General features: G+C 40.1%; 1 protein-coding gene across 1 annotated transcript; it reads left to right on the forward strand.

Annotated features, from left to right (window-relative positions):
- The first annotated feature begins 347 nt into the window (after positions 1-347).
- LOC117290208 lies at positions 348-13,013 on the forward strand. Its single transcript, XM_033771466.1, has 7 exons — positions 348-532; positions 813-866; positions 9,083-9,148; positions 10,682-10,765; positions 10,858-10,930; positions 11,428-11,553; positions 12,825-13,013. The coding sequence occupies exons 1-7, from the start codon at positions 348-350 to the stop codon at positions 12,978-12,980; spliced, it is 744 nt and encodes a 247-aa protein (XP_033627357.1). The 3' UTR covers positions 12,981-13,013.
- Positions 13,014-14,649: the final 1,636 nt, after the last annotated feature.

Below are 14,649 nucleotides of genomic sequence, written 5' to 3' on the forward strand. Positions count from 1 at the left end.
AGAATACCGTGGCGTTGGAGATGCTTGCGAACCACCTTCTGCCGTTGGGGGCGTCGCTTGTCAGACCATGGAATCCTTCCTGCTGTCGAAATACATGAGAAATGGTGTGCCGCCCAAACCAGGTATGTTCGTCTTGTGACTGAAAGAGGGATGGAAGAGTAAACGGGAAAAACGTTATTTTAGGCAATCTTTAGTGAGCTAAATGTGCTAAAAACTAGGTGTTCAAGTTTGAAAGTTCTTCGGCGGCCATTCATAGGTCATATAGGAATGTTAAACTCAGTATAAGAATTGGACATTAAGTAGCAACAAAACATGTTGTGCCATGTTTTTGCTGATCAACACTCCGAATGGAACGGGGGTCCAGCCTCCGATCGCCCCAAGTAGCACCTTCCGATGAGCCGCATATAGGGCCCGGGGTTGACGCTCCGGACAATGGTATCTCAAACGAGGCGTTCTTGGAGGATGAAGGGGAGATCGTCCCGACCGCTGATGCCGAGAATGGCGAGCCGGACATGGAAGGAAATCTGGGGTGGCAAAGAAGATAATCAACGTATAAAACATTGTTTGCGATTATTCTTGCCATAATAGCACTTCTTTTTATTAGTCTTCCTTTGAAGATTTGTTTCTCCAGTTACAAGTTTGTTGGGAGAAGGCGTTTACATTTTAATAAAATGTTTGGGTCCATAATAATAATAATAACACCTTCCTATGTATGACTTTATTATAGTCTGTCCTTTAGACTATAGGTCTAGACCTAAGCAGAAACATGGTAACTTTGGCTCTGGTTTCGGTTCCAACTTAAATCTTGTCAGGTCTTTTGAAGCCACTATGCAGACAACGCTGGTTTTAAGAAGCATCTACTGTAAGTCAGAGTCTGCAAAAGCCGTTTTTCGAAAAGACCAGCCGACTGTCGAAAGTAGATTGAGCCCTCTCAATTCTATGGGTGCGTTAGTTTAGCTTCCCTTGGTCGACCCCGGTGTGTGACGGGTTTTTTTTCCAGGACGAACGTGTGCAGATAATTACCCACGTTCGTCCTGGAAAAAAACACCACACACCGGGGTCGACCCAGGGAAGCTAAACGAACGCACCCAATGATTGTAGGCAATAGTATACAGGGTACCCGTCCAAGTGATCTCATTTATGGAAAGCATGACATGCCCCATATAGGGGCAGAGGGTACCCCCCCAACCAATCCCCATTGTTCCCGATTTTACCAGCACACTATTGTCCTCTTGTACATAAGTACCCACCCCCCCTTGCCAATTCTCTAAAGAATTCCTGATTTTCCAAGCACACATTGAAGGCACGATAAATGGGCATCAATGCTGGAAGTCGCCGTTGACTATAATTATGTACGATTTGTATTAATGTATTATGTGTTATTTTAATCCTCAACTATTGTAAATTGTTTTTTAGAATTTTAAAGAAGTGAAGAGACACGATGCTGGCTGTCAGTTTTTAGAGTTAACAACAGACCGATTGCGTCACATGACCTACGCGTATAGTGGGTATTGGATGTAAACAAACACGGCGCACTGCAAATTCAGAACTAATTGGGGAGGAAAGTGTGTGTGTCTAAGTGAAAACCACATCTATAATTGTAGCGCGTCTTGCGAGAGAGATAGATAAAATTTGATTTTCCCAATCTCAGTTTTATTCCCGTCTTCATTGAAACAAATTCTTTAAGTGAATCACAACAAATGTTGGATATCCCAGTTGAGATCAGATACCAGTCCTACTAGTATGCGTGATAAATAATAACACCATACAATGATAAATATATAATGAATAGGGTAATAATAAATAATAAATATATATAAATATATAAAGAAAATTAAATTTGTTTTTTACCCATACACCGATGTGTGTTAGAACTGTTTACTCAGTACTTTCCCGAGTCCTGTGCAAAAAAATATAACTCGAGAGGGATTCGAACCCAGGACCCTTGCTATTCTAGAGCAGTGTCTTACCAACTAGATTACCGAGGGTGCCCGAACTAAGTCAAGAAATTTAGTAATACAAATTATTTAATCTGGTGGAAAAATATAAAAGGTTACGCTCCGGAAGTGTCAGGCATTCAGGCGCCGGTTCAGTTAATGGCACACACTGGCCCCTCCCCATTGCCATATAGGACCCTTCAGGACTTGCATCCGACCCAGAGCACATCCCCCCCTGCCTCGAACCCTAGCCACTACGCGGGCCCTGTCCCTTTAGGGGAGAAAGCAAGGCAGATCCCAATCACACTGTCCCATCAGGGGCAGCAAAAAGCCTTGAATCTATATTAGAGACAGACGGTATTCGAACCCGGACCGGACGATCCGAGTTGCTGAAACAGTCCCAGCACCTCACGCACTGCGCTACAGTGTTGGTGCTTAAAAACTGATGTTTTCATGGTCATAATCAATAGACCGATTGCGCTCAGTGCCTCACGTGACAATAGTGGGTAAAATGTAAACAAACACGGCGTATACTGCATATAAACGTGCTATAGAAGACACGATTACTGTTGCCATTTTTGGCTCAATAGAGACTCAATTCTTGAAATCACTGAAGTATATTCCGGAGTTTGTCATATGAGACCTTACCAATGGCTAAACAATGCCATTGAGGGTAAACAAAGTTCAACCAATAGGAAATTCCAAGAGAATCTTCACACGATGTCATGTGTTTGTGCACGGAAAGTGTGGTTTTACATGCCCTCATTCTAATGATTTTCCTGCCAATATTTTCAACCAAAAAATATAACTATGAAGCTGCAAATCCCTTTATTTTCACCCTCAAATATTATTTGATTGGAAGGGGTAGCTGTCAGCTATGAGTCGGGCAACTTCGCGATCTCCCTTATCACAGCCCAACTTCACGCCGTGCACAACGCGAAATCCACTGCGCGTGAGGAGCTTGCTCAAACCCCAGTAATTTACGTAGTCTAACCCTACTCTCAAAATAAACCTCTTTTGTAGTAGAATACTGGAAACATCAAACAGCAAATGTGATTTAAATCAATGTCACAATATTCAACTTTATAAAAAGGGCTCCGTTTTAGTCAAAAGTGTTATTTATTGAAAATACAGCCAATTGTGATCCATCGGTACGAGTCTTCACATGTCTTTACTGTGTAGCTGTGTTTTTCTATACCCACTATAGGGCACGTGATCACATGTAAACATTGGTAGCGCAATCGGTCTGTCTCTTAGAGCCCATGTCATAGGCATACACTACCGCCATCTTGGGAAACTGAGGAGGCCTAGAGTTAAACACAAACATTCAACCTGCCAATCTGGACGCCATGTAGAAGTTTTCATTAAATATAAATATGCCAGGTTGTGTACCGGCCACATTGCTTCAAAATGGTGGATCGGGCGGTTCTGATCATGCGCATCGGGACATGCATAATTTTATGGGCTATTCCATCTCACTGCCGTACCGAAGAAAAGTTTACCCTCTCGGATACGGGTTAGGTCAACTGGGACCCGGAATCCGGGTCAAATCTGACCTTTTGTTTTGTATTTGAGCTGCTAAAGTAGTATGTCAATTTGTGCATTGCCTTGCCGGCTGAACTTTTAAAGTTACATTCACCTCGTCATAGGCCGTGTCCGAATCAGCCAACGCGGCTCCCCCTTTGATTTGATCTTCAATTATGTCCATAACAACACCTTAGACACAGACGGAATCAACAAAGCTTAAAGGCATGGACACTATTGGTAATTGTCAAAGACCATTCTTTTCACTTGCTGTATTGCATAAAATAACAAACCTGTGCAAATTTGAGCACACTCGGTCATCGAAGTTGTGAGATAATAATGAAAGACAAACACCCTCGTCGCACAAAGTTGTGTGCTTTCAGATGCTTGATTTCGAGACCTCAAATTCTAAATCAAGTGGAAATACCATTTACTTCTTTCTCGAAAACTACGTCACTTCAGAGGGAGCCGTTTCTCACAATGTTTTATACTATTAACCTCTCCCCATTACTCGTTACCAAGAAGGTTTTTTGCTAATAATTATTTTGAGTAATTACCAATAGTGTCCAACCTCGGCTAAACACTCATGGATATGATTTTTCCAGAAGTTGAGATTATGTGTATAAATTTATTTTAACGATTTTCGCCTTAAAGGAACACGTTGCCTTGGATCGGACGAGTTGGTCTACAAAAGCGTGTGTAACCGTTTGTTATGAAATGCATATGGTTGGAAAGATGTTTTAAAAGTAGAATACACTGATCCACACAAGTTTGCCTCGAAATTGCGTGGTTTTCCTTTTACTGTGCGAACTAACACGGTCGGCCATAAATGGCCGACCGTGTTAGACGACGAGGTAAAAGGAAAACCGTGCAAATTCGAGGCATGTTTGTGTGGATCATTGTATTCTACTTTTACAACATCTTTCTACCCATATGCATTTTATAACAAACGGTTACAATCGCTTTTCAAAGACCAACTCGACCGATCCAAGGCAACGTGTTCCTTTAAGTCGATTTGTAAACAATACTGAATTTACAATTGATGTTTTTTTTATAACTGGAGAATATAATGTTGATAACTTATTACCATTGTCTGTTTAGCTGATATAAAAAGCTATTTATAAATACCTCAGACAGTTTCGCTATTCCTATTGGAGGAGAGCGCGTCACGTGGGTGTGTATAAACCTTTGTTGATAACCAGTAAAAAGTAAAATTACATCTGTGCTTAAGACAGTTTCTTCATTCCTATCGGCCGAGAGCAACCGGGACAGTTGCCCACTTTTCCCTTAGTTATAATGTTCATAAATACGCCTGGCAGTTTCGCTATTCCTATTGGTGGAGAGCAAGTTACGTGGGGTGTTTAAACGGTTGATATGACCATCTGGGGCTGGTTATAACCGGTTGTTTTCGGATAGCATTTGTGCGGGTTAGCCCACAACCTCGTTCCCAGTGTTGATCGATCTCGCCGTGCCATTTTAGCCCACGGATACGAGGACGCAACAGTTGCTTTTGAAATCGTAAAGAACCACATACACGTGTTTAATTTCACGATGTCAAAGTGTGTTTAAAAAATGTACTTATTTTCAATTCAATTAAAAATTAACTACCAAACGTAATTGTTTTAAGTAAGATCTTGTAGTCAGTGTAAAGTTGAATGAGTATATAGCATGCATGCGATTTATTAGCCAACCGTATAGCAAGTGATAAAATATTCTGAGAGAGAAAAATAGTTAAGTAAGTTTGCTTGTTACGTTACGTTTTATTTTCAATGACACACGTGTACAGAGCTTCCCCCTACTAATGTGTGGACATGAATACTATCCTCAGTCGTAAATTCATGAAGCGTCAGACTTGTTTCTTCTTCTCACTCAGCGATGTTGTTATCACTGTGTTCAAGCGAATTGTGCGGAGGTGTCTTCCGCAGCGTAGTTATAGCTGTGTCTCAAGCAAGATGATGGAAATTGTGGATGCGAATTGTGCGGAGGTGCCTTCCAGCAGCGTAGTTATAGCCGTGTCTCAAGCAAGATGATGGAAATTGTGGATGCGAAGTGTGCGGAGGTGCCTTCCGCCCCGCGGCCGTGCGTCTGCAAGGGTTCGTTGGAAAATACCTTAAAACCTATGGGAAACGTTTAAAGGTGCACCAAGGAGGGCCAGACCAGGGCAACAGAGACATTGACCTCCATGGCATCTATGTAATTCCAGGCTTGTGTGTAAAAACCATTCACTGGTGATTATATCTTATGTATAACCTAAGTTCAGTGTTAATTTTGTGACTTTATCAAGTTGTATTTGAAAACTTAATATTGTACAGTATGCTGTTAAATACTCTAACAATCTGCTTGTAGCTATTAAACTCGCCATTATTATTATTATTTTAAATAAAGAACTCACGTCACGTTGTGTGATTTGGAATAATGATATCCTTAAAGTGAGTATGTTTATGTTAGTTTATTGTTTGAAATCAATCTGTTTGCTCTTTACATAAAACTCCTGTTTATCACATATCGGCCAAACATAAGCCAGGACCCAAACGAAGAGCTACTTAAAGGTAGTGGACACGATTGGTTATTACTCAAAATAATTATTAGCATAAAACCTTATATACTTGAAACTGAGTAATGGGGAGAGGTTGATAGTATAAAACATTACGAGAAACGGCTCCCTCTAAAGTAACCTAGTTTTTGAGAGAGAAGTAATTTTCTCTCGAGTAGATCGACACCAAGAGTATTTGCTCCACAAATTTTTTTCCCCCAAAAATTAAAGGGATTCTTTGTGTTTTTCTTGAATCAAATCTCAAGTAATGGGGCTAGGTTGATAGTATAAGGCCGTGTCCGAAACGACGACTTCGGCTACAGCTACGTCTAGATCAGCGCGTCTACCAGTGTTGAAGAATAGGCAGACGCGCGCGATCTAGCCGTAGCTGTAGCCGAAGTCGCCGTTTCGGACACGGCCATATATAACAGTGTGAGAAACGGCTCCCGCTGAAGTGGAGTACTTTTCGAAATAGAAGCAATTTTCCACGAGTTTGATTTCGAGACCTCGGATTTTCTCGAAATCACGCATCAGAAAGCACACAACTTCGTGTGACAAGGGTGTTTTTTTGTCATTATTATCTCGCAACTTCGATGACTGATTGAGCTCAAATTTTCACAGGTTTGTTATTTCATGCAGATGTTGAGATACAGCAAGTGAGAAGACTGGTCTTTGACAATTACCAATAGTGTACACTGTCTTTAACCAGCACAACAACTGCTTATCCAAGATTACATCGGGGATAAAGAATATTTATTTTGGTAACCATACCGATGTATGTTAGCAATGTATAGGCCTATACTCCCCGAGGTCCGTGAAAAAGCCTCAGGGAGCCATTTTGTCAGCCACTTTCTTGATGGTGAATCTGTAGACTCGGATTGTTGTGTTCTGTTCGAGTTTATTTTAGTTCTACTCAGGTCTCAGACATGTAATTATCCGTAGCCATCTCCCGTAAGTAACCTTATTCTGTTTACATATGTGTTATTTCTAGCATTTACTTCCATTATGTATAAATATTCTCTATTTAATCGGGGGAGAGTACAAGGGGCGGTTGTCAAAAATGGTCGGCCGTCTGTGTCTCTCCGCATTCGGCATACTCGAGGGTGCCAACTTCATCGGTAGGCCTACATCGATCACCTCTCGTTATCAGGCCGCGTTCGTGCGAACTGCGAACTGCGAACTGCATCTGTTGACTGACGAATCCCGGAAGAGGAGATGTTATCTCCGCCGATAAGTGTGTTTGTTGTATTGTATAATCATTATTGCTTCATGGTATTATCCCAAGGTATTTCTATTATTGTTTCGCCCGCCTTCCCCTTTATTTATTTCAACCACTGCATTCCTGGTATTTACTTTGTATTGCTTTGGAATGTTTAGTATGCCCGGGTACCAACGTAGTGGGTGTTGGCTGCGTATTTTATGCTTGCAGCGAACACAAGCTCATTTCTGTTCCTGATTCCGTTGTGTTCTGTTCCTGATTCCGTTGTGTTCTGTTCGAGTTTATTTTAGTTCTACTCAGGTCTCAGACATGTAATTTTCCGTAGCCATCTCCCGTAAGTAACTTTATTCTGTTTACATATGTGTTATTTCTAGCATTTACTTCCATTATGTATAAATATTCTCTATTTAAACCTTCACAGACAAAACTTTCCTTGATACACGCACGCGGGGCCTGCATGCGATTGAGGGCGCAATTTATATTTTGCGAATTTACTGTTCGTGGTGTGCAAATAATTATTATAGAGCGCCGTAGGCGCAAGATGCGGAACTCGGGCTGAAATGTGAAATCCCACTGGACGCCATTTCGGCAAGTAACTCTTTTGATACAACAATAGATTAGTGCAGATTAGTGCAGACAATGACCGTTTCTATCAATGGAAAACAAAACATTCACTTGCTGAAATGGCGCCCATGCGTATTTCACGTTCCAACAATAGATAAAGCTTCAGTTCCGCATCTTGCGCCTTCGGCGCTCTATAATTTTTGGTGGTGTGCCAGTGAGCGAGCCTCCATGGTAAACAAGAGAGAAAATAGTCAGGTGCCATAGGGACTCATTGGTCACGTAGTAGAATGTTTTTTTGAGCGCATCTGGCTCAGCGGTACATAAAGGGTTAATATTGATCATACGATTCGGAATTGAATGTACAGACACAGATATCCATACAAATCACTCTAAAAACTCCTGGTCCGACTTGACCCGGATTCTGTTTCAAAATTATTCAGAAATGGGTCAAACTGACACATATTACAATTATAAATCTCTTTGTTACCAGTTTCAGGGTCAGCCTGACACAGAAAACAGTCAGACTGACCCAGAAATGTGTCTGGTCCTAATGGATCTAGAGCAGCCACATGTTATTGCATTTTCGGGATTTACGCGATTCGTCCTGCACAGTTTTAATCCGCGTTCGATCACTTATGTTGTGCCGTATATTTTTATTAAGCTGTTTTATAGAGGTGGGTTGTAACGGCCCCTTTAAAATTCTTACTGTCCGTGATGAATATGTTGTCTGTGGTGGTAATGTTTTTCAGTCTTCAATAATTGTTTTGGGTATCCGTGTCACATTGTTAGTCAATAATAATGGAAATGAAGTCCCTCATGGTCTCAACGAGAGCCATCCTATCGTCAGCAGTGAAATTATCACTGCGTTTGCCTTTTATCAGCCATGGCTGTAGAGTATCGAAGTAACGACCTGCTGAATATTTCTCTATACTGAGGCGTATCATACATGTTCATCATGTTGCGCAATCCTCTATCTACATTACATGTATTTAACAATAGGGACCACTGTCAATAAGTTTAGACTATCCTATGTTAAACATGTAATAAGCAACTATTTGAGATATTTCGTAAGACATGTTTAATTCAGGTGTTTAGGAAGACGCGTGTAACTTGGATTTATCCATGTCTATTTACTACACAGAGTATAAAGATAAACGGCTTTCGTAGTTACAGTCCATAATGTTTGTAAACGCCCTCATGCGCGGAAAAAAAAACCCAGGGCATTACATTTCGAAGTTGAAGAAAGACGGTTTTGCACGCATTTGTTTTTTTGTTAATCTGTTTTTTTTCCTTCTCCTTTTTCAGAGATTCCGGGTCGACGATGGACATTCAGTTTTCAATCACCAACATGAATATGAGTGATATTCAGGAGTAGACTTGTGGACAAGTCGTTAAATCGGCCCCACGCGCTGAGATAGTGGTCTCGCGAGTTAATGAGGAGTCGAAATCGGGGAGCCATCAGTTCGCGCGAGAGCAGTGATCTCGCGAGACCACTATCTCAGCGCGTGGGGCAGATTTAACGACTTGTCCACAAGTCTAATTCAGGAGCATAGTGATGAACAGCTGCTGAGGGATCAGCTTGTTGTTGAGGTCATGACAACCATGTTCTTCTGTCTGTTATTTTTCATATTTATAATCTTTTCCCTTGATTCGAAATATTTTTCATATTTTCCCTTGATTCGAATTTACTGTTGTATTTTACTCTGTCTTTCACAGTAAGAAGATTATTTTGTTTTGTTTTTTTCATTATTGACGGTTGTTTTTAAACGCCTTACAGGTCGATGAAATGGAAATGAGAAAATGAAACGTATGATGTTTTCATGAAACCCCAGAATATGGGTTGTTTTAATTGTATTTTTGTTGTTTTCATACACTTCTTGTTCAGCGCTTATATAGAAACCTGGTATTAAGCGCTATAGAAAATGCATGTTAATCTTATTAATATTCCCTTGAACAAAGCAAAACCGCTCATTTCTGATCGGAGACACCTTTAGAGAGAGGTCAACCATAGGGGGAAATGCTACTTTTATTTTCCAGAATTATTTGTATGTATGCCATTTGTTGGCGGGGTCTGGGAAGGCTTTGATGACGCTTTTTTTGTTTGCTTACGCCCTACCCTTGACGGCCCCTGCCAAGAAAGAGTTATGTCCGATGATTTGAAATTAAAATAATAAATAGATACTTGACAGATTTTTCTTAATCTTTTTATTTTGCAGATTGAACGCATGTATTCGGACTACAACAAATTAAAAGCTGCAACAGTTACGAGTTTACGGTAAGTGTTCACTTTGTTAGTAACAAGAGACTGACTTAAAGGCACTGGACACTATTGGTAAATGTCAAAGACCAGTCTTCTACAAACCTGGGAAAATTTGGGTTCAATTGGTCATCGAAGTTGCAAGAGAATAGTGAAAGAAAAACACACTTGCTGCAAAAGTTTGTTTGCTTTTCAGATGCAACGACTTCAGCCTGAAGTCTTTTATTATTTTTGTGAGAAATTACCCTTTTCTTTACTTCAGAGGGAGCCATTTCTTACAATGTTTTAAACTATCAAAATCTCTCCAATGCTCGTGACTAAGTAAGTTATTTATGCTAACAATTATTTTGAGTAAATACCAATATTGTTCAGACCCTCTAAAACTAACTGTGAACCAAAACGTGAAATATCTGTCATACGTTGGCATCTTTATCACAACTTTCATTGGATTAAAACAGCCATCGAATAAATTATTCGATTTTTACTGTACTCTAATTTCAGTAAACGGCAGCATCATTATAGATGCCAACTGGAATTTACTGAGAGGCTAACAATTATTTTGAGTAATTACTAATTGTGTTCAGTGCCTTTAAAGGCAGTGGACACTATTGATAATAACTATTGAAATGTTACTCCGTGGGGACTAGTTGCAAGTCTACTTGTGCTGGCAACAAGGGTTACTGTCTCAATGACGGCGACTGTCACGAGAACAATAATTATATTATTTGCAAGTAAGTGGGATGTTTGTGGTTTTTGTTTTATAAACAGTATTGATGTAGCGCCAGCGAATATTCTCAATAAACAAGCCGATAAATATAAACAGTAAACAGAAACAGGAATTTCATTCTACAAGCATGCGCAATGGTAGGTCAAGTCATTCCTCTGAGCTCATCAAGGTAGAACCATTACCTCATTCAACACACTCTGTTCTAGCAGGTTTATAGGAGACTTTCCAACGCTAGGTGGCAGCAGACATACCGGGTAAATTTCCATTGTTTACGTAGTTCTGAACATGCGCATAATTCTGAGAACAATGGATTTACCCGGTAAGTCTGCTGCCCTCTATCGTCCCAGAAAGTCTCCCATTAGGCCTTCAACTTGTGCCCAAACGCCTGAGAGCAAACCTTGGACTTTGGCACTCTATAAATGACTTTTGATTGATTGATTTATTTGATTGATTGCTTACCTTTTTGATTGATTGGTAATCTGTGCAATATTTCTGTCTGAAATGAAGACGTTTTTGAGAAAACTGTATTTGAAAGCCTAAAAAAAAACCCTGCTGATTTCGGTTGTTTCAACCAAACTTAAGGACGCACGATATGGTGGCTATTATACCTTTTCTTAAACTTCGAAGCAAAAGGTTATGTTTTTTTGTATTTATTTTCTCTTTAAGAAAACGCTTATAATAATTATTGGTATTATAGCAGCTGCTGGGATCGCTGTTTTACTTTTACTGGTGCTGATTGTTGGGTGTGGTTTTAGTCGTTTCTCTACCATGGGAAAGGAATCCGACAAGTATGTATTTTTGTCCTTTTCTTTGTAGCACACCTGATACTGCAAAAACAGGGGTATTAGAATTGGCACCATGTGTTTTTTGCCACATATAGATACCCAAATAACACCACTGTGTGTGCAGTTAGTGTTAATTTAATATATTTGGTGTACATTAAAGGCAATGGACAATATTGGTAATTGTCAAAGACTAGTCTTCACAGTTGGTGTATCTCAACATATGCAAAACAATAACAAACCTGTGAAAATTTGAGCTCAATCGTCGTCGAAGTTGCGAGATAATAATGAAAGAAAAAAACAGTCACCCTTGTCACACCAAGTTGTGTGCTTCCAGATGCTTGATTTCGAGACCTCAAATACTAAATCTGAGGTCTCGAAATCAAATTCGTGTAAGATTACTTCTTTCTCAAAAACTACGTACAATAATTCAGAGGGAGTCGTTTCTCACAATGTTTTATACTATCAGCCTCTCTACATTACTCGTTACCAAGAAAGGTTTTACGCTAATAATTATTTTGAGTAATTACCAATTATGTCCACTAGCTTTTGGAAGCAATCAACTATAAAAACTAGCCAGCCAAACCAACTAGGCTGTTCCAATGATAAAGAAAAAAACTGCATTCAATGTTTTTTGTCTCAGTATATTATTATTAAAGGCAGTGGACACTATTGGTAAGTGTCAAAGACTATCCTTCACGGTTGGTGTATCTCAACATATGCATAAAATAACAAAGCTGTGAAAATTTTGAGCTCAATCGGTCATGGAACTTGCGAGATAATAATGAAAGAAAAAAACACCCTTGTCACACGAAGTTGTGTGCGTTTTAGATGGTTGATTTCGAGACCTCAAATTCTAAATCTGAGGTCTCGAAATCAAATTCGTGGAAAATAACTTCTTTCTCGAAAACTATGACACTTCAGAGGGAGCCGTTTCTCACAATGTTTTATACCATCAATCTTTCCCCATTACTCATCACCAAGAAAGGTTTTATGCTGATAATTATTTTCAGTAATTACCAATAGTGTCCACTGCCTTTAATTGTCATAGTGCTGTAACTCGTTATTTCCCTCACTTTGTAAGCGTTTCACTCACTTTATGAAATAATTAGGTGTACTGACTATAAATCTTCACAGGTATCACAGTTGCAAAAGTAAATCTTATTTACAAAAGGAATGCTTTTCAAGCTTTGTAACTTCATGGCGTCAGTGACAATATAAAAAACGTGTAATAATTTGAAATAACTTTTGAAATAATTTTGTGGAAACAAGGTCGTATAGTTGGTTCCTGTTGATAAGAATACCGTGGCGTTGGAGATGCTTGACGAACCACCTTCTGCCGTTGGGGGCGTCGCTTGTCAGACCATGGAATCCTTCCTGCTGTCGAAATACATGAGAAATGGTGTGCCGCCCAAACCAGGTATGTTCGTCTTGTGACTGAAAGAGGGATGGAAGAGTAAACGGGAAAAACGTTATTTTAGGCAATCTTTAGTGAGCTAAAATGTGCTAAAAACTAGGTGTTCAAGTTTGAAAGTTCTTCGGCGGCCATTCGTAGGTCATATAGGAATGTTAAACTCAGTATAAGAATTGGACATTAAGTAGCAACAAAACATGTTGTGCCATGTTTTTGCTGATCAACACCCCGAATGGAACGGGGGTCCAGCCTCCGATCGCCCCGGTAGTTGCACCTTCCAATGGGCCGCAATGGCCCGGGGTTGACGCTCCGGACAATGGTATCTCAAACGAGGCGTTCTTGGAGGATGAAGGGGAGATCGTCCCGACCGCTGATGCCGAGAATGTCGAGCCGGACATGGAAGGGAAATCTGGGGTGGCAAAGAAGATAATCAACGTATAAAACATTGTTTGCGATTATTCTTGCCATAATAGCACTTCTTTTTATTAGTCTTCCTTTGAAGATTTGTTTCTCCAGTTACAAGTTTGTTGGGAGAAGGCGTTTACATTTTAATAAAATGTTTGGGTCCATAATAATAATAATAACACCTTCCTATGTATGACTTTATTATAGTCTGTCCTTTAGACTATAGGTCTAGACCTAAGCAGAAACATGGTAACTTTGGCTCTGGTTTCGGTTCCAACTTAAATCTTGTCAGGTCTTTTGAAGCCACTATGCAGACAACGCTGGTTTTAAGAAGCATCTACTGTAAGTCAGAGTCTGCAAAAGCCGTTTTTCGAAAAGACCAGCCGACTGTCGAAAGTAGATTGAGCCCTCTCAATTCTATGGGTGCGTTAGTTTAGCTTCCCTTGGTCGACCCCGGTGTGTGACGGGTTTTTTTTTCCAGGACGAACGTGTGCAGATAATTACCCACGTTCGTCCTGGAAAAAAACACCACACACCGGGGTCGACCCAGGGAAGCTAAACGAACGCACCCAATGATTGTAGGCAATAGTATACAGGGTACCCGTCCAAGTGATCTCATTTATGGAAAGCATGACATGCCCCATATAGGGGCAGAGGGTACCCCCCCAACCAATCCCCATTGTTCCCGATTTTACCAGCACACTATTGTCCTCTTGTACATAAGTACCCACCCCCCCCTTGCCAATTCTCTAAAGAATTCCTGATTTTCCAAGCACACATTGAAGGCACGATAAATGGGCATCAATGCTGGAAGTCGCCGTTGACTATAATTATGTACGATTTGTATTAATGTATTATGTGTTATTTTAGTCCTCAACTATTGTAAATTGTTTTTTAGAATTTTAAAGAAGTGAAGAGACACGATGCTGGCTGTCAGTTTTTAGAGTTAACAACAGACCGATTGCGTCACATGACCTACGTGTATAGTGGGTATTGGATGTAAACAAACACGGCGCACTGCAAATTCAGAACTAATTGGGGAGGAAAGTGTGTGTGTCTAAGTGAAAACCAAATCTATAATTGTAGCGCGTCTTGCGAGAGAGATAGATAAAATTTGATTTTCCCAATCTCAGTTTTATTCCCGTCTTCATTGAAACAAATTCTTAAGTGAATCACAACAAATGTTGGATATCCCAGTTGAGATCAGATACCAGTCCTACTAGTATGCGTGATAAATAATAACACCATACAATGATAAATATATAATGAATAGGGTAATAAATAATA

The sequence above is a fragment of the Asterias rubens genome, chromosome 5 (genome assembly GCF_902459465.1).
Source record: "Asterias rubens chromosome 5, eAstRub1.3, whole genome shotgun sequence".
NCBI classification, from domain to species: domain Eukaryota; kingdom Metazoa; phylum Echinodermata; class Asteroidea; order Forcipulatida; family Asteriidae; genus Asterias; species Asterias rubens.